Below are 27858 nucleotides of genomic sequence, written 5' to 3'. Positions count from 1 at the left end.
ATTGGCAGCAACACATTGCAAAAAAAGCTGTCACAGGGGCATTTTTACCACTGTGTTACATGGCCTTTCCTTTTAACAACACTCAGTAAATGTTTGGGAACTGAGGAGACCAATTTTTGAAGCTTTTCAGGTGGAATTCTTTCCCATTCTTGCTTGATGTACAGCTTAAGTTGTTCAACAGTCCGGGGGTCTCCGTTGTGCTATTTTAGGCTTCATTTTGCGCCACACATTTTGAATGGGAGACAGGTCTGGACTACATTCAGGCCAGTCTAGTACCGGCACTCTTTTACTATGAAGCCACGCTGTTGTAACACGTGGCTTGGCATTGTCTTGCTGAAATAAGCAGGGGCGTCCATGGTAACGTTGCTTGGATGGCAACATATGTTGCTCCAAAACCTGTATGTACCTTTCAGCATTAATGGTGCCTTCACAGATGTGTAAGTTACCCATGCCTTGGGCACTAACACACCCCCATACCATCACACATGCTGGCTTTTACACTTTGCGCCTAGAACAGTCCGCATGGTTCTTTTCCTCTTTGGTCCGGAGGACACAGTCTCCAAAAAACAATTTGACTCGTCAGACCACAGAACACTTTTCCACTTTGCATCAGTCCATCTTAGATGAGCTCGGGCGGGCCCAGCGAAGCCGGCGGCGTGTCTGGGCGTTGTTGATAAATGGCTTCTGTTTGCATATTAGAGTTTTAAATTGCGCTTACAGATGTAGCGACAAACTGTAGTTACTGACAGTGGGTTTTCTGAAGTGTTCCGGAGCCCATGTGGTGATATCCTTTACACGCTGATGTCACTTTTTGATGCAGTACCGCCTGAGGGATCGGGCATTCAATGTTGCATGCATTGATTTCTCCAGATTCTCTGAACCTTTTGATGATATCACAGAGCGTAGATGGTGAAATCCTTAAATTCCTTGCAATAGCTCGTTGAGAAATGTTCTTCTTAAACTCCAAAAACAATTTGACTCGTCAGACCACAGAACACTTTTCCACTTTGCATCAGTCCATCTTAGATGAGTTCGGGCCCCAGCGAAGCCGGCGGCGTTTCTGGGTGTTGTTGATAAATGGCTTCCGTTTGCATATTAGAGTTTTAAATTGCGCTTACAGATGTAGCGACAAACTGTAGTTACTGACAGTGGGTTTTCAGAAGTGTTCCGGAGCCCATGTGGTGATATCCTTTACACGCCGATGTCGCTTTTTGATGCAGTACCGCCTGAGGGATCGGGCATTCAATGTTGCATGCATTGATTTCTCCAGATTCTCTGAACCTTTTGATGATATTACAGAGCGTAGATGGTGAAATCCTTAAATCCCTTGCAATAGCTGGTTGAGAAATGTTGTTCTTAAACTCCAAAAACAATTTGACTCGTCAGACCACAGAACACTTTTCCACTTTGCATCAGTCCATCTTAGATGAGCTCGGGCGGGCCCAGCGAAGCCGGCGGCGTTTCTGGGTGTTGTTGATAAATGGCTTCCGTTTGCATATTAGAGTTTTAAATTGCGCTTACAGATGTAGCGACAAACTGTAGTTACTGACAGTGGGGTTTTCTGAAGTGTTCCGGAGCCCATGTGGTGATATCCTTTACACGCTGATGTTGGTTTTTGATGTAGTACCGCCTGAGGGATCGGGCATTCAATGTTGCATGCATTGATTTCTCCAGATTCTCTGAACCTTTTGATGATATTACAGAGCGTAGATGGTGAAATCCTTAAATCCCTTGCAATAGCTCGTTGAGAAATGTTCTTCTTAAACTCCAAAAACAATTTGACTCGTCAGACCACAGAACACTTTTCCACTTTGCATCAGTCCATCTTAGACGAGCTCGGGCCCAGCGAAGCCGGCGGCGTTTCTGGGTGTTGTTGATAAATGGCTTCCGTTTGCGTATTAGAGTTTTAAATTGCGCTTACAGATGTAGCGACAAACTGTAGTTACTGACAGTGGGGTTTTCTGAAGTGTTCCGGAGCCCATGTGGTGATATCCTTTACACGCCGATGTCGCTTTTTGTTGTAGTACCGCCTGAGGGATCGGGCATTCAATGTTGCATGCATTGATTTCTCCAGATTCTCTGAGCCTTTTGATGATATTACAGAGCGTAGATGGTGAAATCCTTAAATCCCTTGCAATAGCTCGTTGAGAAATGTTGTTCTTAAACTCCAAAAACAATTTGACTCGTCAGACCACAGAACACTTTTCCACTTTGTATCAGTCCATCTTAGATGAAGCCGGCGGCGTTTCTGGGTGTTGTTGATAAATGGCTTCCGTTTGCATATTAGAGTTTTAAATTGCGCTTACAGATGTAGCGACAAACTGTAGTTACTGACAGTGGGTTTTCTGAAGTGTTCCAGAGCCCATGTGGTGATATCCTTTACACGCTGATGTTGCTTTTTGATTCAATGTTGCATGCATTGATTTCTCCAGATTCTCTGAACATTTTGATGATATTACAGAGCGTAGATGGTGAAATCCTTAAATCCCTTGCAATAGCTGGTTGAGAAATGTTGTTCTTAAACTGTTGGACAATTTGCTCGCGCATTTGTTCTCAAAGTGGTGACCCTCGCCCCATCCGTGTTTGTGAACGACTGAGCATTTCATGTTTGCTGCTTTTATACCCAATCATGGCACCCACCTGTTCCCACATAAGTGTTTGATGGGCATTCCTCAACTTTCTCAGTCTTTTTTGCCACTTGTGCCAGCTTTTTTGAAACATGCTGCAGCCATCAAATTCCAAATGAGCTAATATTTTTCAAAAAATTAACATAAAGCTTCTCTAGTTCGAACGTTAAGTATCTTGTCTTTGCAGTCTATTCAATTGAATGTAGGTTGAAAAGGGTTTACAAATCATTGTATTCTGTTTTTATTTACCATTTACACAACTTCACCGGGTTAGGGTTTTGTATTTATTTTTTTGACTGTCACTGAACGTTGGCGTCACCACAAAGTCAAGTATTGAGTGGAGAAGAGAAAGAAGACAAAACGTCCCTGGGGGCCTCTCAAGTTCCAGGGCTCCTCCATTCAGTTCTCGCCCATGAATGGACTGTTCTGTGTGTCTCCCCTTCAGGTCTTTCCCTCGCTGTGCAGCGCTTCTCGCAGTCCCTGCAGGAGTTCCAGTTCGAGTGCATCGGAGACGCCGAGACCGACGACGAGGTCAACATCGGTGGGTTGAACGAGACACGTATGGTATTCCCTCGGGGGCGTTTGTTTACTCAACTGCAGAGACGTCGAATCGGGCGGGGAGGCCGTTTTTCATCTTCCCGAAAAATGTAACATACTCTGGTAGCTCTGTTTGTGTTAGTTGTGCTTTCTAAAGGGGAAGACCAAGACAGATGTTAAAGGGGAACTGCACTTTTTTCCGAATTTTGCCTATCGTTCACGATCATTATGAGTGACAAGAACATCATCTTAGGGTTTTAAAGATGATAAAAACACTCTCTGTAGCTTTCAAAGCCTCTAAAACAACTTCAAAACCCTCCGTTTTATATACACACTGCAAGTGTATATATATGTATAGTGTAGTAACAAGACACCTTCATAACAATATGTAATATGTACAATATACACACTGAAAGTATATATATAATGTAGTAACAGACACCTTCATAACAATATGTAATATGTACGTTATACACACTGCAAGTATATATACAATGTAGTAACAGACACCTTCATAACAATATGTAATATGTACAATATACACACTGCAAGTATATATATAATGTAGTAACAGACACCTTCATAACAATATGTAATATGTACGTTATACACACTGCAAGTATATATACAATGTAGAAACAGACACCTTTATAACTATGTATTATGTACAATATACACACTGAAAGTATATATATAATGTAGTAACAAGACACCTTCATAACAATATGTAATATGTACGATATACACACTGCAAGTATATATAATGTAGTAACAAGACACCTTCATAACAATATGTAATATGTACAATATACACTCTGCAATTATATATATATAATGTAGTAACAGATACCTTCATAACAATATGTAATATGTACAATATACACACTGCAAGTATATATATAATGTAGTAACAAGACACCTTCATAACAATATGTAATATGTACAATATACACATTGCAAGTATATATAATGTAGTAACAAGACACCTTCATAACAATATGTACAACATACACACTGCAAGTATATATATAATGTAGTAACAAGACACCTTCATAACAATATGTAATATGTAGGATAAACACACTGCAAGTATATATATATAATGTAGTAACAAGACACCTTCATAACAATATGTAATATGTACAATATACACACTGCAAGTATATATATAATGTAGTAACAAGACACCTTCATAACAATATGTACAATATACACACTGCAAGTGTATATATAATGTAGTAACAAGACACCTTCATAACAATATGTAATATGTACAATATACACACTGCAAGTATATATATAATGTAGTAACAAGACACCTTCATAACAATATGTAATATGTACAATATACACACTGAAAGTATATATATAATGTAGTAACAGACACCTTCATAATATGTAATATGTACAATATACACACTGCAAGTATATATATAATGTAGTAACAGACACCTTCATAACAATATGTAATATGTACGTTATACACACTGCAAGTATATATACAATGTAGAAACAGACACCTTTATAACTATGTATTATGTACAATATACACACTGCAAGTATATATATAATGTAGTAACAAGACACCTTCATAACAATATGTACAATATGCACACTGCAAGTATATATATAATGTAGTAACAGACACCTTCATAATATGTAATATGAACAATATACACACTGCAAGTATATATATAATGTAGTAACAGACACCTTCATAACAATATGTAATATGTACGTTATACACACTGCAAGTATATATACAATGTAGTAACAGACACCTTCATAACAATATGTAATATGTACAATATACACACTGCAAGTATATATATAATGTAGTAACAGACACCTTCATAACAATATGTAATATGTACGTTATACACACTGCAAGTATATATACAATGTAGAAACAGACACCTTTATAACTATGTATTATGTACAATATACACACTGCAAGTATATATATAATGTAGAAACAGACACCTTTATAACTATGTATTATGTACAATATACACACTGCAAGTATATATATAATGTAGTAACAAGACACCTTCATAACAATATTTAATATGTAGGATATACACAGTGCAAGTATATATATATAATGTAGTAACAAGACACCTTCATAACAATATGTAATATGTACAATATACACACTGCAAGTATATATATATATAATGTAGTAACAGATACCTTCATAACAATATGTAATATGTACAATATACACACTGCAAGTATATATATAATGTAGTAACAAGACACCTTCATAACAATATGTAATATGTACAATATACACACTGCAAATATATATATAACAGGTTGTCCTGAAGAAAAATAAATCAACTCAAGTTATTGAAAAAAATGCCAACATGGCACTGCCATATTTATTATTGAAGTCACAAAGTGCATGAGGAGGTTGAGGTGGGCGGGGTTGGGGGTACGGGATTGAGGTGGGGGGGGGGATAGGGAGTAGCGTACCGGAAGAGTTAGTGCTGCAAGGGCTTCTGGGTATTTGTTCTGTTGTGTTTATATTGTGTTACGGTGCGGATGTTCTCCCGAAATGTGTTTGTCATTCTTGTTTGGTGTGGGTTCACATATTTGTAACAGTGTTAAAGTTGTTTATACAAGCCACCCTCAGTGTGACCTGTATGGCTGTTGACCAAGTATGCCTTGCATTCACTTGTGTGTGTGAAAAGCCATAGATATTATGTACTTTATGCACTTTATATTAAGGCACGCCCCCAATATTGTTGTCTGGGGGGAAATCAGGAGAAATTCGGGAAAATGGTTGCCTCGGGAGATTTTTGGGAGGGGCACTGAAATTCGGGAGTCTCCCGGGAAAATTGGGAGGGTTGGCAAATATGACTGGGAGACGCGACTGCTCTGTACTTCTCCCTACGTCCGTGTACCACTCCGTACAGCGGCGTTTTAAAAAGTCATACATTTTACTATTTGAAACCGATAGTTTCCGATATTACATTTTAAAGCATTTATCGGCCGATAATATCGTCAGTCCGATATTATCGGACATCTCTAATAATATGACCCCTTTAATGCGCCTTATGTACAAACCCCGTTTCCATATGAGTTGGGAAATGGTGTTAGATGTAAATATAAACGGAATACAATGATTTGCAAATCATTTCCAACCCATATTCAGTTGAATATGCTACAAAGACAATATACAGGTAAAAGCCAGTGAATTAGAATATTTTGAAAAACTTGATTTATTTCAGTAATTGCATTCAAAAGGTGTAACTTGTACATTATATTTATTCATTGCACACAGACTGATGCATTCAAATGTTTATTTCATTTAATTTTGATGATTTGAAGTGGCAACAAATGAAAATCCAAAATTCCGTGTGTCACAAAATTAGAATATTGTGTAAGGGTTACATTTTGAAGACACCTGGTGCCACAAACTAATCAGCTGATTAACTCAAAACACCTGCAAAGGGCTTTAAATGGTCTCTCAGTCCAGTTCTGAAGCCTACACAAACATGGGGAAGACTTCAGATTTGACAGCTGTCCAAAAGGCAACCATCGACACATTGCACAAGGAGGGAAAGACACAAAAGGTTATTGCTGAAGAGGCTGGCTGTTCTCAGAGCTCTGTGTCCAAACACATTAATGGAGAGGCAAAGGGAAGGAAAAACTGTGGTCAGAAAAAGTGTACAAGCGATAGGGATCACCGCGCCCTGGTCAAGATTGTGAAAAAAAACCCATTCAAAAATGTGGGGGAGATTCAAAAGGAGTGGACAGCTGCTGGAGTCAGTGCTTCAAGATCCACCACCAAGAGACGCTTGAAAGACATGGGTTTCAACTGCCGCATACCTCGTGTCAAGCCACTGTTGACCAAGAAACAGCGCGAAAAGCGTCTCACCTGGGCTAAGGAAAAAAAGAGCTGGACTGCTGCTGAGTGGTCCAAAGTCATGTTTTCTGACGAAAGCAAATTTTGCATTTCCTTTGGAAATCGAGGTCCCAGAGTCTGGAGGAAGACAGGAGAGGCACAGGATCCACGTTGCCTGAAGTCTAGTGTAAAGTTTCCACCATCAGTGATGGTTTGGGGTGCCATGTCATCTGCTGGTGTCGGTCCACTCTGTTTCCTGAGATCCAGGGTCAACGCAGCCGTCTACCAGCAAGTTTTAGAGCACTTCATGCTTCCTGCTGCTGACCTGCTCTATGGAGATGGAGATTTCAAGTTCCAACAGGACTTGGCGCCTGCACACAGCGCAAAATCTACCCGTGCCTGGTTTACGGACCATGGTATTTCTGTTCTAAATTGGCCCGCCAACTCCCCTGACCTTAGCCCCATAGAAAATCTGTGGGGTATTGTGAAAAGGAAGATGCAGAATGCCAGACCCAAAAACGCAGAAGAGTTGAAGGCCACTATCAGAGCAACCTGGGCTCTCATAACACCTGAGCAGTGCCAGAAACTCATCGACTCCATGCCACGCCGCATTAACGCAGTAATTGAGGCAAAAGGAGCTCCAACCAAGTATTGAGTATTGTACATGCTCATATTTTTCATTTTCATACTTTTCAGTTGGCCAACATTTCTAAAAATCCCTTTTTTGTATTAGCCTTAAGTAATATTCTAATTTTGTGACACACGGAATTTTGGATTTTCATTTGTTGCCACTTCAAATCATCAAAATTAAATGAAATAAACATTTGAATGCATCAGTCTGTGTGCAATGAATAAATATAATGTACAAGTTACACCTTTTGAATGCAATTACTGAAATAAATCAAGTTTTTCAAAATATTCTAATTTACTGGCTTTTACCTGTATTTGATGTTCAAACTGATAAACTTTTTTTTTGTTGCAAATAATCATTAACTTCAGAATTTGATGCCAGCAACACGTGACAAAGAAGTTGGGAAAGGTGGCAATAAATACTGATAAAGTTGAGGAATGCTCATCAAACACTCACAGGTGAACAGGCAAATTGGGAACAGGTGGGTGCCATGATTGGGTATAAAAGTAGATTCCATGAAATGCTCAGTCATTCACAAACAAGGATGGGGCGAGGGTCACCACTTTGTCAACAAATGCGTGAGCAAATTGTTGAACAGTTTAAGAAAAACCTTTCTCAACCAGCTATTGCAAGGAATTTAAGGATTTCACCATCTAAGGGTTCAGAGAATCTGGAGAAATCACTGCACGTAAGCAGCTAAGCCCGTGACCTTCCATCCCTCAGGCTGTACTGCATCAACAAGCCACATCAGTGTGTAAAGGATATCACCACATGGGCTCAGGAACGCTTCAGAAACCCACTGTCAGTAACTACAGTTGGTCGCTACATCTGTAAGTGCAAGTTAAAACTCTCTTATGCAAGGCGAAAACCGTTTTATCAACAACACCCAGAAACGCCGTCGGCTTCGCTGCGCCTGAGCTCATCTAAGATGGACTGATACAAAGTGGAAAAGTGTTCTGTGGTCTGACGAGTCCACATTTCAAATTGTTTTTGGAAACTCTGGATGTCGTGTCCTCCGGACCAAAGAGGAAAAGAACCATCCGGATTGTTATAGGCGCAAAGTGTAAAAGCCAGCATGTGTGATGGTATGGGGGTGTATTAGTGCCCAAGACATGGGTAACTTACACATCTGTGAAGGCACCATTAATGCTGAAAGGTACATACAGGTTTTGGAGCAACATATGTTGCCATCCAAGCAACGTTACCATGGACGCCCCTGCTTATTTCAGCAAGACAATGCCAAGCCACGTGTTATATCAACGTGGCTTCATAGTAAAAGAGGGCGGGTACTAGACTGGCCTGCCTGTAGTCCAGACCTGTCTCCCATTGAAAATGTGTGAAGCCTAAAATAGCACAACGGAGACCCCCAGACTGTTGAACAACTTAAGCTGTACATCAAGCAAGAATGGGAAAGAATTCCACCTGAGAAGCTTCAAAAAATGTGTCTCCTCAGTTCCCAAACGTTTACTGAGTGTTGTTAAAAGGAAAGGCCATGTAACACAGTGGTGAACTACACTCTTAGAAATAAAAGTGCTAAGTAGAACCATATAAGGTTCTTCGGCTCGTCCTCATAGGAGAACCCTTTTTGGCTCCAGGTAGAACCTTTTTATAAAGGTTCCACCTGGAACCCTTTTGGAGGGTTCTACCTAGAACTGTGTGTGTAAGGTTCCACCCAGAACCCCCCATGAGAGGTTCTACAAAGAACCCACGCAGGGAGTTCCACTAAGAACCCTTTCATGTTTCAAGGGTTTCATCTAGAACCCACACAGGGAGTTCCACTAAGAACCCTTTCGTATTTCAAGGGTTTCATCTAGAACCCACACAGGGAGTTCCACTAAGAACTCTTTTGTATTTCAAGACTTTCATCTAGAACCCACGCAGGGAGTTCCACTAAGAACCCTTTCGTATTTCAAGGGTTTCATCTAGAACCCACACAGGGAGTTCCACTAAGAACCCTTTCGTTTGTCAAGGGTTTCATCTAGAACCCACACAGGGAGTTACACTAAGAATCCTTTTGTTTGTCAAGGGTTTCATCTAGAACCCACGCAGGGAGTTCCTCTAAGAACCCTTTCGTATTTCAAGACTTTCATCTAGAACCCACGCAGGGAGGTCCACTAAGAACCCTTTCGTTTGTCAAGGGTTTCATCTAGAACCCATGCAGGGAGTTCCACTAAGAACCCTTTCAGGTTTCAAGGGTTTCATCTAGAACCCACACAGGGAGTTCCACTAAGAACCCTTTCGTTTGTCAAGGGTTTCATCTAGAACCCATGCAGGGAGTTCCACTAAGAACCCTTTCAGGTTTCAAGGGTTTCATCTAGAACCCACACAGGGAGTTCCACTAAGAACCCTTTCGTTTGTCGAGGGTTTCATCTAGAACCCATGCAGGGAGTTCCACTAAGAACCCTTTCATGTTTCAAGGGTTTCATCTAGAACTCACACAGGGAGTTCCACTAAGAACTCTTTCATGTTTCAAGGGTTTAATCTAGAACCCACGCAGGGAGTTCCACTAAGAACCCTTTCGTATTTCAAGGGTTTCATCTAGAACCCACACAGGGAGTTCCACTAAGAACCCTTTCGTTTGTCAAGGGTTTCATCTAGAACCCATGCAGGGAGTTCCACTAAGAACCCTTTCGTATTTCAAGACTTTCATCTAGAACCCACGCAGGGAGTTCCACTAAGAACCCTTTCGTATTTCAAGGGTTTCATCTAGAACCCACACAGGGAGTTCCACTAAGAACCCTTTTGTATTTCAAGACTTTCATCTAGAACCCACGCAGGGAGTTCCACTAAGAACCCTTTCGTATTTCAAGGGTTTCATCCAGAACCCACACAGGGAGTTCCACTAAGAACCCTTTCATGTTTCAAGGGTTTCATCTAGAACCCACACAGGGAGTTCCACTAAGAACCCTTTCGTTTGTCAAGGGTTTCATCTAGAACCCATGCAGGGAGTTCCACTAAGAACCCTTTCATGTTTCAAGGGTTTCATCTAGAACTCACACAGGGAGTTCCACAAAGAACTCTTTCATGTTTCAAGGGTTTCATCTAGACCTGACACAGGGGGTTCTAAAAACATCCCTTTTCAAAGGTTTTCACCGATAACCGTCTTGTCTTCTGAGGGTTCTATAAAGAACCATATTGTATCCTACAGATCAGTTTAGTTCATATTATATTGTGGTCATTTATCATGTTGACATTGAACAAACATTCAAAACATTTTAATGAGAAAAACATTTATTTAAAGATAGGCACCATTATTGGCAAATGTTATCAGTAAGTGACACAGGATCTTACCCATGCTTTCAATAATCCCTGAAGAACTCTTTCTTCCAAAAACGGTTCTCTGGATCAAAATAGTTCTTACTGGAACCCTTAGTGTTAGTGAGAACCCTTTTAAAACCAATTATTCAGAAAAGGGGTTTTAAAGGGTTCTCTGGATCAAAATGGTTCTTACTGGAACCATTAGCGTTACCAAGAACCCTTGAAAAACCCTTTCTTTGGGAAAGGGTTTTTCAGAAGCAAATGGTTCCAGTTAGAACCTCAGCCCTTGTAGAAGAACCCTTTTAGAACCCTTATTTCTAAGAGTGTATGCCCTTTCCCAACTATTTTGGTACGTGTTGCAGCCATGAAATTCTAAAGTTAATTATTATTTGCAAAAAAAAATAAAGTTTATGAGTTTGAACATCAAATATGTTGTCTTTGTAGTGCATTCAATTGAATATTGTCAAGACTTGGTCCGGGGTGTGTGCTTTTCCAGGATGCAACGGAAAGTTGGCTCGTGCGAGACGGGAATGAAGGTACATGATTTATTATTATCAAAAAAAAAGGAATAAATGAAAGCGCGCACAGTGGCGGAGAATAAACTATGAAACCAAAAGACTATAGCAAAAAAGTACAAACAAAAAACACGCACAATGGCGGAGAACAAACTATGAAACCAAAAAGACTATAAATATGGAACAAAAACTTACTTGGCTTGGACAAAAGTCGTTGCTTGAGGAATTGACATGGAAAGAAGTATCAGGCATGAACAGAGCATAAATGTGTTGAGGTCGTCAGGACGAACAACAGAAAATGAATGAACTTAAATACTATGGACATGATTAGTGAAAGCAGGTGCGTGACTCAAAACATGAAACAGGTGCGTGACGTGACAGGTGAAAACTAATGGTTGCTATGGTGACAAACAAGAGTGCACAATGAGTCCAAACGTGGAACAGGTGAAACTAATGGGTAATCATGCAAACAAGACAAGGGAGTGAAAAGACAGAAACTAAACAAAACATGACTTAGAACTAAGGCTGAAACGACGCGTCGACGTAGTCGACGTCATCGGTTACGTGAATACGTCGACGCCGTTTTTGTGCGTCGGCGCGTCGCATATTTACGTCACACTACTTTACTGTCATGGCGGAGCGCAAAGCAGACGATGCGAGCGAGGGGAAAAAAGCACGCCAAAAGTCGTCAAAAGTGTGGGAGTATTTCAATAAACGGCCTAATAATGTTGTTGTATGCACACTGTGTCGAGCGGAAATGGCCTATCATAGCAGCACAACGGCTATGAACGAACATTTGAAAAGAAAACCCCCGACAGCGTTCTTGCCATCACCATCAACAAGTCAATCGTCCGCGTGCGTATACGTTGTCATCATTACACAAAAACATGAATGTGTCATTTGTATCTGCGTTGTAAATTCATAAACTAAAGCACCGTTTCGCTCTGAGAGGCGCGTTTGGCGTGCCTGTTCAGTGTTTACAAAGACACGCTCCTCTTTAGCGCTGTGCAGAGGCGGCGGCGGCGAGCGAGCGGCGAGGCGGGGCGCGCCGGGAGCGACGCCGCAATCGTGCCCAGGTGCGCGATCCGCGCAGTTGGAAGAGAAAAGACTTTGTGTAAAATTAAAAGATTGTAAACCTGGCAAAGCCGTCTGGCGTTCAGTCTGTCGGTCCTGAAAGAACCCCACGGCACAAGACGTGTCACAAACGCTAACGTTAATTAGTTGTGCAAATACCTTTTACAACATTAACAGTTACATATACTATGTACAAACCAACAATTAACTTTCACTTTAATCATACTATCATTGTTGTGTTATTAAGCAAAATAAGCAATACTTTTACTTTTGTTGAAATGTTTACACTGTACACTTTTTTGTATTGGATGTTTAGCTTTATTTTAGCACATTTTAGCAAATAAGCAATACTTTTACTTTTGTTGAAATGTTTACACTTGTTACAGAATATTTCCGTTTTGCACTTTTTTGTATTGGATGTTTATCTTTATTTTTGCACATTTTAAAGCAAAATAAGCAATACTTTTACTTTTGAAATGCTTATACTATTCCAGAATATTAAGATTTGCACTGGATGTTTACTTTTATATTTGCACATTAAAAAGCAAATAAGCTACTTTTAATTTTGTTAAATGTTAAAAGTTTTAAATGTTTACATTGTTACAGAATATTTTGTCATGTTGTTGTCAATGTTGACTGACTAGTGGCCATACTTTTTTTTTTTGTAAATAAAAGCCATGCCTTTTGAAAAAACTGGCCTACATTTATTTTTTCCTCTTCATTTTAAATAAAAAAAAAAAAATCGGTAAAAGGAAAAATAATCTATAGATTAATCGAAAAAATAATCTATAGATTAACCGATTAATCGAAAAAAATAATCCATAGATTAATCGATAGAAAAATAATCGTTAGCTGCAGCCCTACTTAGAACAAAACATGATTACACAGACATGACAAATATGGGTTGAAAAGGATTTGCAAATCATTGTATTCCGTTTATATTTACATCTAGTACAATTTCCCAACTCATATGGAAACGGGGTTTGTATGAAAAAAGACCGGAATAGAGCCGCTCATCGGCAGTGCGCCTTATAACCCGGTGCGCCCTATGGCATGTTGTAAACTGACTGCGTTGCCACGGTGACCCTCAGATTGTGACGACTTTCTCCACTCTGCTTGCATTTGTAGCTCAGTCGCTGAAGGAGTTCTCTCAGCTGCTGAGCACCATGGAGGAGGAGAGGAAGCGACTGGTGAGTAACGACTTCACACCAACGACACATTTTCCAGTCAAAACGCTCGTCCACCTGTCGCTCTCAAAACCAATCAATCAATCAATCTTTATTTATATAGCCCTAAATCACAAGTGTCTCAAAGGGCTGCACAAGCCACAACGACATCCTCGGTACAAAGCCCACATACGGGCAAGGAAAAACTCACCCCAGTGGGACGTCGATGTGAATGACTATGAGAAACCTTGGAGAGGACCGCATATGTGGGTAACCCCCCCCCTCTAGGGGAGACCGAAAGCAATGGATGTCGAGTGGGTCTGACATAATATTGTGAGAGTCCAGTCCATAGTGGATCCAACATAATAGTAAGAGTCCAGTCCATAGTGGGGCCAGCAGGACACCATCCCGAGCGGAGACGGGTCAGCAGCGCAGAGATGTACCCAGCCGATGCACAGGCGAGCGGTCCACCCCGGGTCCCGACTCTGGACAGCCAGCACTTCATCCATGGCCACCGGACCTGTGCCCCCCCCCCCTCAAGGAAAAGGGGAGCAGAGGAGAAAAGAAAAGAAACGGCAGATCAACTGGTCTAACGGGGGCTATTTAAAGGCTAGAGTATACAAATGAGTTTTAAGATGGGACTTAAAACCAATGACGTTAAGATTGTTGTCTCCAATGACCTCATTAACTAATAACGTTTTGGGAGACAATGATCTTATGTTTAAAAAGCCCATATTATAAGTATTGGGCTGTTTTGACGAGTTTTTGTTTAAATTATCCGTAGTAGAAATATTAATAATGTTGCGTTTATTATACGTAGTGCACTTTAAATAGTTTCGACCATATCTAGGAATTGATACGACGGGAATTTTCAGATTGTTTGCTTGATGCTGCGATCGACTGAACGCATCATGATTTGCCACCTCAGTAGAATGCATATCTACCCCGGACACATTCACAGCAGAAAACACATTATGTGAGTTGTGTGTTATTCTAAGAAAATTGCTATGCGTACAGGAATTATCCAGCCTGGTGCTGGCTAGTTCTATCTTAACTGACTCCTCACCCGGACTAGCAGGCTCTGTAATTGCCTGTGACCGGGCTTGCTCTAGTGTAGTTAGTCAAATGTGACTTAAACAGTAGTCTATATTCTTAGACAGGATGATGGCGCCTTCCTGGTTAGGGCGAAGGCCGTCCCTCATCAGCAAGCCTGGTTTGCCCCAGAAAGAGGGCCAATTTCCTGTGTGACTTAGAGCGAAAGTCCACGTCAGGAACCGTGACTGGACCGCATTTTGCTTCCCGTCCTGAGCAAGGTTTTATTTCCCCACTAGTGTGACTCACACTTCATCAAGCACAGGCCTTTGTGTGCAAGAGTGTGTGTGTGTGTGTGTGTGTGTGTGTGTGCCTTTGTGAAAGTGTGCATGGTCTACTTGTGCAGGAACCATGTGGAACCTATTCCAACAATTCCCCAGTGAGACTGAGAGACGAGCCCCTCGCTGCCTGGGAAAGTCCATAAAAGACTTTTACTGGAGATTTTGTTAATACCGCTAATTTGCCTCTTTCTAGTAACTCCACTGTTGACCTCATGAGCTGATTTCTATTCCAGTCTGACCAGAAGCAGGGGGGGGGGAGTGAACTTTTAACGTACCTTTGGGTCTGGCGGTCTCAAGTTTCATGAAGGTTATTGTACCGTGGTGAAAGCAACCACAGAGAAAGTGTTCCTGTTTCTCACAGAGATGACCTCATGATGTGAAAGTAAAGTTCCACACATGTGACCGGAAAGTTATTCAGTTCTAAAAGGCTCTGGACTAAAGATGTCTGTCAACAGTTGGAGTCTTATGGTGGAACACATGCACGCTTATGTACATCTGCACAATGATGTCATCATCAGCCAATCATCTTTTAAAAGCCTCGATTTATACTCCGTTGCTCCAATTCATCATTTGAGTGTAACTAATGCAAATGTATAAAATACGGACCGCATAAAAGAAGGTAAAACAAGTTGAATAACAAATAAACAAGTTGGTAAGAGACGGTCAAAAGAGGCAAAAGTTAAATAGAGGGTCATAGAAGTGGATTAATGGTCAAATAAGGTGAATAAAGCATAAAATAAGTAAATAAAATGTAAATAGAAGGTCAAATGAAGGTAAATATTGGAAAGAACAGGTAAATAAAAGGTAAAACAAGAGAAATAGAAGGTAAAATAAGTTACATAGAAGGAATATAGAAGGTAAAAGAAGTAAATACAAGTTAAAAGACGATAAATAAAAGGTAAAAAGAAGGTAAACAAGGTAAATAAGAGGTAAACAGGTAATAGAAGGTAAAATAAGTTAAATAAAAAGTAAATAGAAGATAAATAAAAGGTATAAGAAGGAAACTAGAAGGTTAAAGAAGTTAGAAGGAATATAGAAGGTAAAAGAAGTCAATAGAAGTTTAAAGAAGATAAATAATCGGTCAAAAGAAGATAAACGAGGAAACTAAAAGGTAAACAACACATAATAGAAGGTAAAATAGAACATAAATAAAAGGTATACAAAGGTAAATAGAAGGTCAAATGAAGGTCAATGTTGGAAAGAACAGGTAAATAAAAGGTAAAACAAGAGAAATAGAAGGTAAAATAAGTTACATAGAAGGTAAAAGAAGTAAATACAAGTTAAAAGAAGATAAATAAACGGTAAAAATAAGGTAAACAAGGTAAAGAAAAGGTAAACAGTCAATAGAAGGTAAAATAAGTTAAGTAAAAAGTAAATAGAAGATACATAAAAGGTATAAGAAGAAAACTAGAAGGTTAAATAAGTTATAAGGTATATAGAAGGTAAAAGAAGCAAATAGAAGTTTAAAGAAGATAAATAATCGGTCAAAAGAAGATAAACGAGGAAACTAAAAAGTAAACAACACGTAATAGAAGGTAAAATAGGTTAAATAGAAGATAAATAAAAGGTATACAAAGGTAAATAGAAGGTCAAATGAAGGTCAATGTTGGACAGAACAGGTAAATAAAAGGTAAAACAAGAGAAATAGAAGGTAAAATAAGTTACATAGAAGGAATATAGAAGGTAAAAGAAGTAAATACAAGTTAAAAGAAGATAAATAAACGGTAAATAGAAGGTAAACAAGGTAAATAAAAGGTAAACAGTCAATAGAAGGTAAAATAAGTTAAATGAAAAGTAAATAGAAGATAAATAAAGCGTATAAGAGGGAAACTAGAAGGTAAAAGAAGCTGGAAGGAATATAGAAGGTAAAAGAAGTAAATAGAAGTTAAAAGAAGATAAATAAACGGTCAAAAGAAGGTAAACAAGGTAAATAAAAGGTAGACAACAGGTAATGGAAGTTAAAATAGGTTAAATAGAAGATAAATAAAAGGTATACAAAGGTAAATAGAAGGTAAAAGAAGGTCAAATGAAGGTAAATGTTGGAAAGAACAGGTAAATAAAAGGTAAAACAAGAGAAATAGAAGGTAAAATAAGTTACATAGAAGGAATATAGAAGGTAAAAGAAGTAAATACAAGTTAAAAGAAGATAAATAAATGGTAAAAAGAAGGTAAACAAGGTAAATAAAAGGTAAACAGTCAATAGAAGGTAAAATAAGTTAAATGAAAAGTAAATAGAAGATAAATAAAGCGTATAAGAAGGAAACTAGAAGGTAAAAGAAGTTAGAAGGAATATAGAAGGTAAAAGAAGTAAATAGAAGTTAAAGGAAGATAAATAAACGGTCAAAAGAAGGTAAATGAGGTAAATAAAAGGTAAACAACACGTAATAGAAGGTCAAATAGGTTAAATAGAAGATAAATAAAAGGTATACAAAGGTAAATAGAAGGTAAAAGAAGGTCAAATGAAGGTCAATGTTGGAAAGAACAGGTAAATAAAAGGTAAAACAAGAGAAATAGAAGGTAAAAGAAGTTACATAGAAGGAATATAGAAGGTAAAAGAAGTAAATACAAGTTAAAAGAAGATAAATAAATGGTAAAAAGAAGGTAAACAAGGTAAATAAAGGTAAACAGTCAATAGAAGGTAAAATAAGTTAAATGAAAAGTAAATAGAAGATAAATAATGGGTATAAGAAGGAAACTAGAAGGTAAAAGAAGTTAGAAGGAATATAGAAGGTAAAAGAAGTAAATAGAAGTTAAAAGAAGATAAATATACGGTCAAAAGAAGGTAAACAAGGTAAATAAAAGGTAGACAACAGGTAATGGAAGTTAAAATAGGTTAAATAGAAGATAAATAAAAGGTATACAAAGGTAAATAGAAGATAAATAAACGGTAAAAAGAAGGTAAACAAGGTAAATAAAAGGTAAACAGTCAATAGAAGGTAAAATAAGTTAAATGAAAAGTAAATAGAAGATAAATAAAGGGTATAAGAAGGAAACTAGAAGGTAAAAGAAGTCAGAAGGAATATAGAAGGTAAAAGAAGTAAATAGAAGTTAAAAGAAGATAAATAAACGGTCAAAAGAAGGTAAACAAGGTAATAATAAAAGGTAGACAACACGTAATAGAAGGTCAAATAGGTTAAATAGAAGATAAATAAAAGGTATACAAAGGTAAATAGAAGGTAAAAGAAGGTCAAATGAAGGTAAATGTTGGAAATAACAGGTAAATAAAAGGTAAAACAAGAGAAATAGAAGGTAAAATAAGTTAAATAAAAAGTAAATAGAAGATAAATAAGATAAATAAAGGGTATAAGAAGGAAACTAGAAGGTAAAAGAAGTTAGAAGGAATATAGAAGGTAAAAGAAGTAAATAGAAGTTAAAAGAAGATAAATAAACGGTCAAAAAAAGGTAAACGAGTTAATAATAAAAGGTAGACAACACGTAATAGAAGGTCAAATAGGTTAAATAGAAGATAAATAAAAGGTATACAAAGGTAAATAGAAGGTAAAAGAAGGTCAAATGAAGGTAAATGTTGGAAAGAACAGGTAAATAAAAGGTAAAACAAGAGAAATAGAAGGTAAAATAAGTTACATAGAAGGAATATAGAAGGTAAAAGAAGTAAATACAAGTTAAAAGAAGATAAATAAATGGTAAAAAGAAGGTAAAGAAGGTAAATAAAAGGTAAACAGTCAATAGAAGGTAAAATAAGTTAAATGAAAAGTAAATAGAAGATAAATAAAGGGTATAAGAAGGAAACTAGAAGGTAAAAGAAGTTAGAAGGAATATAGAAGGTAAAAGAAGTAAATAAACGGTCAAAAGAAGGTAAACAAGGTAATAATAAAAGGTAGACAACACGTAATAGAAGGTCAAATAGGTTAAATAGAAGATAAATAAAAGGTATGCAAAGGTAAATAGAAGGTAAAAGAAGGTCAAATGAAGGTAAATGTTGGAAAGAACAGGTAAATAAAAGGTAAAACAAGAGAAATAGAAGGTAAAATAAGTTACATAGAAGGAATATAGAAGGTAAAAGAAGTAAATACAAGTTAAAAGAAGATAAATAAATGGTAAAAACATGACGTCATTCTCAACCCATTCAAACTATTCCAAGTTCAAAATGCTCCTTGCTAAGTAAATAGAAGTTAAAAGAAGATAAATAAACGGTCAAAAGAAGGTCAACGAAATAGAAGGTAAAATAAGTTAAATAAAAAGTTTATAGAAGATAAATAAAGGGTATAAGAAGGAAACTAGAAGGTAAAAGAAGTTAGAAGGAATATAGAAGGTAAAAGAAGTAAATAGAAGTTAAAAGAAGATAAATAACCGGTCAAAAGAAGGTAAAGGAGGTAACTAAAAGGTAAACAACACGTAATAGAAGGTAAAATAGGTTAAATAGAAGATAAATAAAAGGTATACAAAGGTAAAAGAAGGTCAAATGAAGGTAAATGTTGGAAAGAACAGGTAAATAAAAGGTAAAACAAGAGAAATAGAAGGTAAAATAAGTTACGTAGAAGGAATATAGAAGGTAAAAGAAGTAAATACAAGTTAAAAGAAGATAAATAAACGGTAAAAAGAAGGTAAACAAGGTAAATAAAAGGTAAACAGTCAATAGAAGGTAAAATAAGTTAAATAAAAAGGAAATAGAAGATAAATAAAGCGTATAAGAAGGAAACTAGAAGGTAAAAGAAGTTAGAAGGAATATAGAAGGTAAAAGAAGTAAATAGAAGTTAAAAGAAGATAAATAAACGGTCAAAAGAAGGTAAACAAGGTAAATAAAAGGTAAACAGTCAAAAGAAGGTAAAATAAGTTAAATAAAAAGGAAATAGAAGATAAATAAAGCGTATAAGAAGGAAACTAGAAGGTAAAAGAAGTTAGAAGGAATATAGAAGGTAAAAGAAGTAAATAGAAGTTAAAAGAAGATAAATAACCGGTCAAAAGAAGGTAAAGGAGGTAAATAAAAGGTAAACAACACGTAATAGAAGGTAAAATAGGTTAAATAGAAGATAAATAAAAGGTATACAAAGGTAAATAGAAGGTAAAAGAAGGTCAAATGAAGGTAAATGTTGGAAAGAACAGGTAAATAAAAGGTAAAACAAGAGAAATAGAAGGTAAAATAAGTTAAATAAAAAGTAAATAGAAGATAAATAAAGGGTATAAGAAGGAAACTAGAAGTTAGAAGGAATATAGAAGGTAAAAGAAGTAAATAGAAGTTAAAAGAAGATAAATAACCGGTCAAAAGAAGGTAAAGGAGGTAAATAAAAGGTAAACAACACGTAATAGAAGGTAAAATAGGTTAAATAGAAGATAAATAAAAGGTATACAAAGGTAAATAGAAGGTAAAAGAAGGTCAAATGAAGGTAAATGTTGGAAAGAACAGGTAAATAAAAGGTAAAACAAGAGAAATAGAAGGTAAAATAAGTTACATAGAAGGAATATAGAAGGTAACAGAAGTAAATACAAGTTAAAAGAAGATAAATAAATGGTAAAAAGAAGGTAAACAAGGTAAATAAAAGGTAAACAGTCAATAGAAGGTAAAATAAGTTAAATGAAAAGTAAATAGAAGATAAATAAAGGGTATAAGAAGGAAACTAGAAGGTAAAAGAAGTTAGAAGGAATATAGAAGGTAAAAGAAGTAAATAGAAGTTAAAAGAAGATAAATAAACGGTCAAAAGAAGGTAAACAAGGTAATAATAAAAGGTAGACAACACGTAATAGAAGGTCAAATAGGTTAAATAGAAGATAAATAAAAGGTATACAAAGGTGAATAGAAGGTAAAAGAAGGTCAAATGAAGGTAAATGTTGGAAAGAACAGGTAAATAAAAGGTAAAACAAGAGAAATAGAAGGTAAAATAAGTTACATAGAAGGAATATAGAAGGTAAAAGAAGTAAATACAAGTTAAAAGAAGATAAATAAACGGTAAAAAGAAGGTAAACAAGGTAAATAAAAGGTAAACAGTCAATAGAAGGTAAAATAAGTTAAATAAAAAGTAAATAGAAGATAAATAAAGGGTATAAGAAGGAAACTAGAAGGTAAAAGAAGTTAGAAGGAATATAGAAGGTAAAAGAAGTAAATAGAAGTTAAAAGAAGATAAATAAACGGTCAAAAGAAGGTAAACAAGGTAAATAAAAGGTAGACAACAGGTAATGGAAGTTAAAATAGGTTAAATAGAAGATAAATAAAAGGTATACAAAGGAAATAGTTGGTAAAATAAGTAAATACAAGTCAAAAGACGGTAAAATAAGTAAATACAAGTTCAAAGGAAATTAAAGCTGCAAGCAGCATTGGTCGGGCCCGCGTATTTGGCAGGTGCTAGTCCTAAGTGTCCCAATACTTTTGTTCAGTTTTCGTCATAAGTGTCCCAATACTTTTGTCTACTTTTAGTCCGAATTGTCCCAATACTTTTGTGTAGTGTACCTACCTTGTCTGCATTGTGTGGGCACGCTGGTGCTTCCTGCTTTTAAGCAGCCTTCTTGAAAAAACAGCAGCATCAGCGCAGCGGCTCTTTGAAGGGTCATAAAATCAAAACCGGAGCCGGTATTAAAACTCTTTCGATAACTTTTAATCAAAAGGGTTCAATCTCTCTCCTGTGTTAGTTTGAAGCCGAAACAACAAACAAGCTCAGAGGAGATAATGTTTGAAGAAAGGTGACCGGTTTTTACAAAAATGTTGTGTTGAAGGGGGAATAGCAAGCTTCTTGTAGATTTTTGCTGGGGGTTGTCAATTTATGAAATGTAGGTCTAAGTGAGACCTACGGAGAGGATTTTGTTTCATGTCTCTCCGACCTTCCCAGTGGGAGTTACAGGCAGTTTTGTCATTTTTTTCTTCCGAGGAGCAGTTTTTCCTCCGTTTTATTCAAAAATTGCTCTAGAGCGCAATTTTTACATTTGGGGTTAGGTTTTTTTATTAGATCACAATTTTTGCCAGTCCTGATGTGTGCGTTCAGTTTGGTGAGTTTTGAAGCATGTTAAGGGGGTCAAATTACAGCTCAAAAAGGCAAAAGTGACTGTTTTTAGTACTTTTTTGTCTTGAAGGGGGAATTGCCAACTTCCTGTTGATTTTAGCCCGAGAATGTACTATTATGAAATCTAGATCGGAGTCAGACCTACATAGAGGTTTTTGTTTCATGTCTCTCCGACCTTCCCAGTGGGAGTTACAGGCAGTTTTGTCCTTTTTTTCTTCAGAGGAGCAGTTTTTTCTCCGTTTTATTCAAAAATTGCTCTAGAGCGCAATTTTTAAATTTGGGGTTAGGTTTTTTTATTAGATCACAATTTTTGCCAGTCCTGATGTGTGCGTTCAGTTTGGTGAGTTTTGAAGCGTGTTAAGGGGGTCAAATTACAGCTCAAAAAGGCAAAAGTGACTGTTTTTAGTACTTTTTTGTCTTGAAGGGGGAATTGCCAACTTCCTGTTGATTTTAGCCCGAGAATGTACTATTATGAAATCTAGATCTGAGTCAGACCTACATAGAGGTTTTTGTTTCATGTCTCTCCGACCTTCCCAGTGGGAGTTACAGGCAGTTTGTCATTTTTTTCTTCCGAGGAGCAGTTTTTTTCTCCGTTTTATTCAAAAATTGCTCTAGAGCGCAATTTTTAAATTTGGGGTTAGGTTTTTTTATTAGATCACAATTTTTGCCAGTCCTGATGTGTGCGTTCAGTTTGGTGAGTTTTGAAGCGTGCTAAGGGGGTCAAATTACAGCTCAAAGAGGCAAAAGTTACTGTTTTTAGTATTTTTTTGTCTTGAAGGGGGAGTTGCCAACTTCCTGTTGATTTTAGCCCGAGAATGTACTATTATGAAATCTAGATCTGAGTCAGACCTACATAGAGGTTTTTGTTTCATGTCTCTCCGACCTTCCCAGTGGGAGTTACAGGCAGTTTTGTCATTTTTTTATTCCGAGGAGCAGTTTTTTCTCCGTTTTATTCAAAAATTGCTCTAGAGCGCAATTTTTAAATTTGGGGTTAGGTTTTTTTATTAGATCACAATTTTTGCCAGTCCTGATGTGTGCGTTCAGTTTGGTGAGTTTTGAAGCGTGTTAAGGGGGTCAAATTACAGCTCAAAAAGGCAAAAGTGACTGTTTTTAGTACTTTTTTGTCTTGAAGGGGGAATAGCCAACTTCCTGTTGATTTTAGCCCGAGAATGTACTATTATGAAATCTAGATCTGAGTCAGACCTACATAGAGGTTTTTGTTTCATGTCTCTCCGACCTTCCCAGTGGGAGTTACAGGCAGTTTTGTCATTTTTTTCTTCCGAGGAGCAGTTTTTTCTCCGTTTTATTCAAAAATTGCTCTAGAGCGCAATTTTTAAATTTGGGGTTAGGTTTTTTTATTAGATCACAATTTTTGCCAGTCCTGATGTGTGCGTTCAGTTTGGTGAGTTTTGAAGCATGTTAAGGGGGTCAAATTACAGCTCAAAAAGGCAAAAGTGACTGTTTTTAGTACTTTTTTGTCTTGAAGGGGGAATTGCCAACTTCCTGTTGATTTTAGCCCGAGAATGTACTATTATGAAATGTAGGTCTAAGTGAGACCTATGGAGAGGATTTTGTTTCATGTCTCTCCGACCTTCCCAGTGGGAGTTGCAGGCAGTTTTGTCATTTTTTTCTTCCGAGGAGCAGTTTTTTCTCCGTTTTATTCAAAAATTGCTCTAGAGCGCAATTTTTAAATTTGGGGTTAGGTTTTTTTATTAGATCACAATTTTTGCCAGTCCTGATGTGTGCGTTCAGTTTGGTGAGTTTTGAAGCGTGCTAAGGGGGTCAAATTACAGCTCAAAAAGGCAAAAGTGACTGTTTTTAGTACTTTTTTTGTCTTGAAGGGGGAATTGCCAACTTCCTGTTGATTTTTGCCCAAGGATATACAATTATGAAAACTAGGTCTAAGTCAAACCTACATAGAGGTTTTTGTTTCATGTCTCTCCGACCTTCCTAGTGGGAGTTACAGGCAGTCTAGTTTTTTTTTTTCCTAGGGGGCGCTAGAGCGCAATTTTGAGTTTTGGGGTTCGTTTTTTTTATTAAAAGACAATTTTCGCAGGTCCTGATGTGTGGGTCAAATATGGTGAGTTTTGAAGCATGTTAAGTGGGTCAAATTAGTGCTCAAAGAGGCGGCGGAAGAATAATAATAAAGAAAGAATAAAACCTTACAAATTCAATAGGTCCTTATGCAATGGGCCATGCGGGCCCTAATAACAGTTCAACAGCTTCTGTTTTTAGCCGCTGGAGTTAGCAGGAAGTGGGCGTGTGATGACGGACATCTTTCCTCATCTCTTGTCTGACTCTCACGGCGCTCTCCTCCCACAGATCCAGAACGCCGACGACGTGTTGATCTCGCCGCTGGAGCGCTTTCGCAAGGAGCAGATCGGCGCCGTCAAGGTACAACGCGCGGCGGCGGCGGTCTCACAGTCCCGCTCTTCAGATAAGCGATGGACGTGTCAGGGCGGGGGGTCATGGGAACGGACGCAGGGAGGGAGAACGGGCGGCTGGTCACAGACGTAAACATGGCCAGTGTCTGGTTTCTCCGCCGTCCTCCACTTCACTTTCTCGTTTCCATGCGCCAAAGAATTCACACATTTCAGCGTTCTCATTCTGAAATCTTCTCCCAAATTGTAATCCCGTTCAAACCATTCCACTTTCGAAATGTTCCACTCGCTCATTTTTGTCCAAAAGCCCCGAAATGACCAGGAATTCCACACTAAATAGCCAGTTTTTGAAAAGGTCAACACATGACGTCATTCTCAACCCATTCAAACTATTCCAAGTTCAAAATGCTCCTTGCTAAGTAAATAGAAGTTAAAAGAAGATAAATAACCGGTCAAAAGAAGGTAAAGGAGGTAAATAAAAGGTAAAAAAACACGTAATAGAAGGTAAAATAGGTTAAATAGAAGATAAATAAAAGGTATACAAAGGTAAAAGAAGGTCAAATGAAGGTAAATGTTGGAAAGAACAGGTAAATAAAAGGTAAAACAAGAGAAATAGAAGGTAAAATAAGTTACATAGAAGGAATATAGAAGGTAAAAGAAGTAAATACAAGTTAAAAGAAGATAAATAAATGGTAAAAACATGACGTCATTCTCAACCCATTCAAACTATTCCAAGTTCAAAATGCTCCTTGCTAAGTAAATAGAAGTTAAAAGAAGATAAATAAACGGTCAAAAGAAGGTCAACGAAATAGAAGGTAAAATAAGTTAAATAAAAAGTAAATAGAAGATAAATAAAGCGTATAAGAAGGAAACTAGAAGGTAAAAGAAGTTAGAAGGAATATAGAAGGTAAAAGAAGTAAATAGAAGTTAAAAGAAGATAAATAACCGGTCAAAAGAAGGTAAAGGAGGTAAATAAAAGGTAAACAACACGTAATAGAAGGTAAAATAGGTTAAATAGAAGATAAATAAAAGATATACAAAGGTAAATAGAAGGTAAAAGAAGGTCAAATGAAGGTAAATGTTGGAAAGAACAGGTAAATAAAAGGTAAAACAAGAGAAATAGAAGGTAAAATAAGTTACATAGAAGGAATATAGAAGGTAAAAGAAGTAAATAGAAGTTAAAAGAAGATAAATAACCGGTCAAAAGAAGGTAAAGGAGGTAAATAAAAGGTAAACAACACGTAATAGAAGGTAAAATAGGTTAAATAGAAGATAAATAAAAGGTATACAAAGGTAAATAGAAGGTAAAAGAAGGTCAAATGAAGGTAAATGTTGGAAAGAACAGGTAAATAAAAGGTCAAACAAGAGAAATAGAAGGTAAAATAAGTTACATAGAAGGAATATAGAAGGTAAAAGAAGTAAATACAAGTTAAAAGAAGATAAATAAATGGTAAAAACATGACGTCATTCTCAACCCATTCAAACTATTCCAAGTTCAAAATGCTCCTTGCTAATGTTAGCCAATTGCTAGCATGCTAACTTTATATTTTCAAATCAAATCAAATCAACTTTATTTATAAAGCACATTTAAAATTGACCACAGGGGTAGCCAAAGTGCTGTACAATGAACAGGTTAAAAGATAAAACGAGTACCGAGCAAACACAACACAACACAAACAGAACACGATAAAAAAATAAATAATTAAAATAGAATAAATAAAAACATAAAAACAGGTTCACAGCAGGTGTATTATGGGGCGCCATTGCAGGATGGATATCACTCAGTGTTAAAAGCCATGGAATAAAAGTATGTTTTTAAGAGAGATTTAAAAACAGGAAGAGAGGAGGCTTGTCTAACACTCAGAGGTAGGTCGTTCCAGAGCTTGGGAGCAGCAACGGCGAAAGCTCTGTCACCTCTAAGCTTCAGCCTTGTGTCAGGGACCGTCAACAGCAGCTGATCGGCTGATTTTGGTACGTGACGCATGCTTACTCTTAGCATGTAAGCTTTTTTAGCAGTTCTCGGGTTTATTTCTGGTGCTTGATGAATGCTAACTGTTAGCATGCAAAAATGAGCAAGCTCGCTTTTTTGGCCAATTTTACAGATATACACATCACAGTCACTTGACACATGCTTACTGTTAGCATGTTAGCTTTTTTTAGATATTTTTGAAGATATACTCTTCAGTCTGATATCTTTGGTGCTTGATAAATGCTAACTGTTAGCCATACTTGCCAACCCTCCCGGATTTTCCGGGAGACTCCCGAAATTCAGCGCCTCTCCCGAAAACCTCCCGGGACAAATATTCTCCCGAAAATCTCCCGATTTTCAGCCGGAGCTGGAGGCCACGCCCCCTCCAGCTCCATGCGGACCTGAGTCCGCTTTCCCACAATATAAAGAACGTCTACATTAAAGCAGTCCGTCTGCCGTAAACAGCAATGCTGTGACACTCTTAAACAAGACAATACTGCCATCTAGTGCATTTGATGAAAGCACTTTTGTGCGTGCCACACAGCAATGCATCATCAGAGAGGGTGTTCAGCATGGTTAGAAAAATAGTGACAGAGAATAGAACAAGGATGGACAATTCAACCCTTAACTCAACAATGAGTAGATGAGTGTTATGTGTGTGTATATGTGTAAATAAATGAACACTGAAATTCAAGTATTTCTTTTATTTATATATATATATATATATATATATATATATATATATATATATATATATATAGTCGGAGGCAGATATTTACATATATCCGAATTTAAGTTGTACTTCTTTCATTTCTTAGTCATATTTGAAAACAGCTCGTGTTTTCCATTTCTTCTCTTGATGCTCTGTCAGCAAGTATACTGTGTGTGTTAACCTTGAGTTCTTTGGAATGTGTTTTGACTAGCATTTGTTTTGTCTACAGAGATGGGATGAGAGAGAGGGTGGTGGGATCGGGAAGACAGACCATTTTGGGAGGCGCAATAGAATGTTCTAGGGTTAGACTGGTCTCAATCAATGTATATTGGCAAAGCTTTGAGAATATACAACAAAATACCTATTCTGTCTCTGGTGGTTTTTCAACTCAGCTTTAAGTGTCGGAAAGAACTTGGGAGCGAATTGTGACTTGAATTCCCTGGGAGGAACAACTGGTCCAAAACGCAACAAATATATATATATATATATATATATATATATATATATATATATATATATGTATATATATATATAGCTAGAATTCACTGAAAGTCAATTATTTTATATATATATATATATATATATATATATATATATATATATATATATATATATATATATATATATATATATATCCATCCATCCATCCATCCATCCATTTACTACCGCTTATTCCCTTCGGGGTCGCAGGGATATATATATATATATATATATATATATATATATATATATATATATATATGAAATACTTGACTTGGTGAATTCTAGCTGTAAATATACTCCTCCCCTCTTAACCACGCCCCCGCCCCAAC

General features: G+C 37.1%; 1 protein-coding gene across 2 annotated transcripts in view; it reads left to right on the top strand.

Moving 5' to 3' along the window:
* Window positions 1-27858, top strand: part of arhgap42a (Rho GTPase activating protein 42a) — a 93381-nt gene that overhangs the window by 8819 nt on the left and 56704 nt on the right. For both annotated transcript variants that reach the window (XM_061962872.2, XM_061962871.2), the window contains exons 2-4: window positions 3073-3168; window positions 13624-13685; window positions 24307-24378. In XM_061962872.2, the coding sequence (XP_061818856.1) occupies window positions 3073-3168; window positions 13624-13685; window positions 24307-24378 (230 nt within the window). The remainder of the gene's footprint in view (window positions 1-3072; window positions 3169-13623; window positions 13686-24306; window positions 24379-27858) is intronic.

The sequence above is a fragment of the Nerophis lumbriciformis genome, linkage group LG09 (genome assembly GCF_033978685.3).
Source record: "Nerophis lumbriciformis linkage group LG09, RoL_Nlum_v2.1, whole genome shotgun sequence".
Classification (NCBI taxonomy): Eukaryota; Metazoa; Chordata; class Actinopteri; order Syngnathiformes; family Syngnathidae; genus Nerophis; species Nerophis lumbriciformis.
Note: the sequence above shows the minus strand (reverse complement) of the source record. Positions and strands in the feature narration are given on the sequence as shown.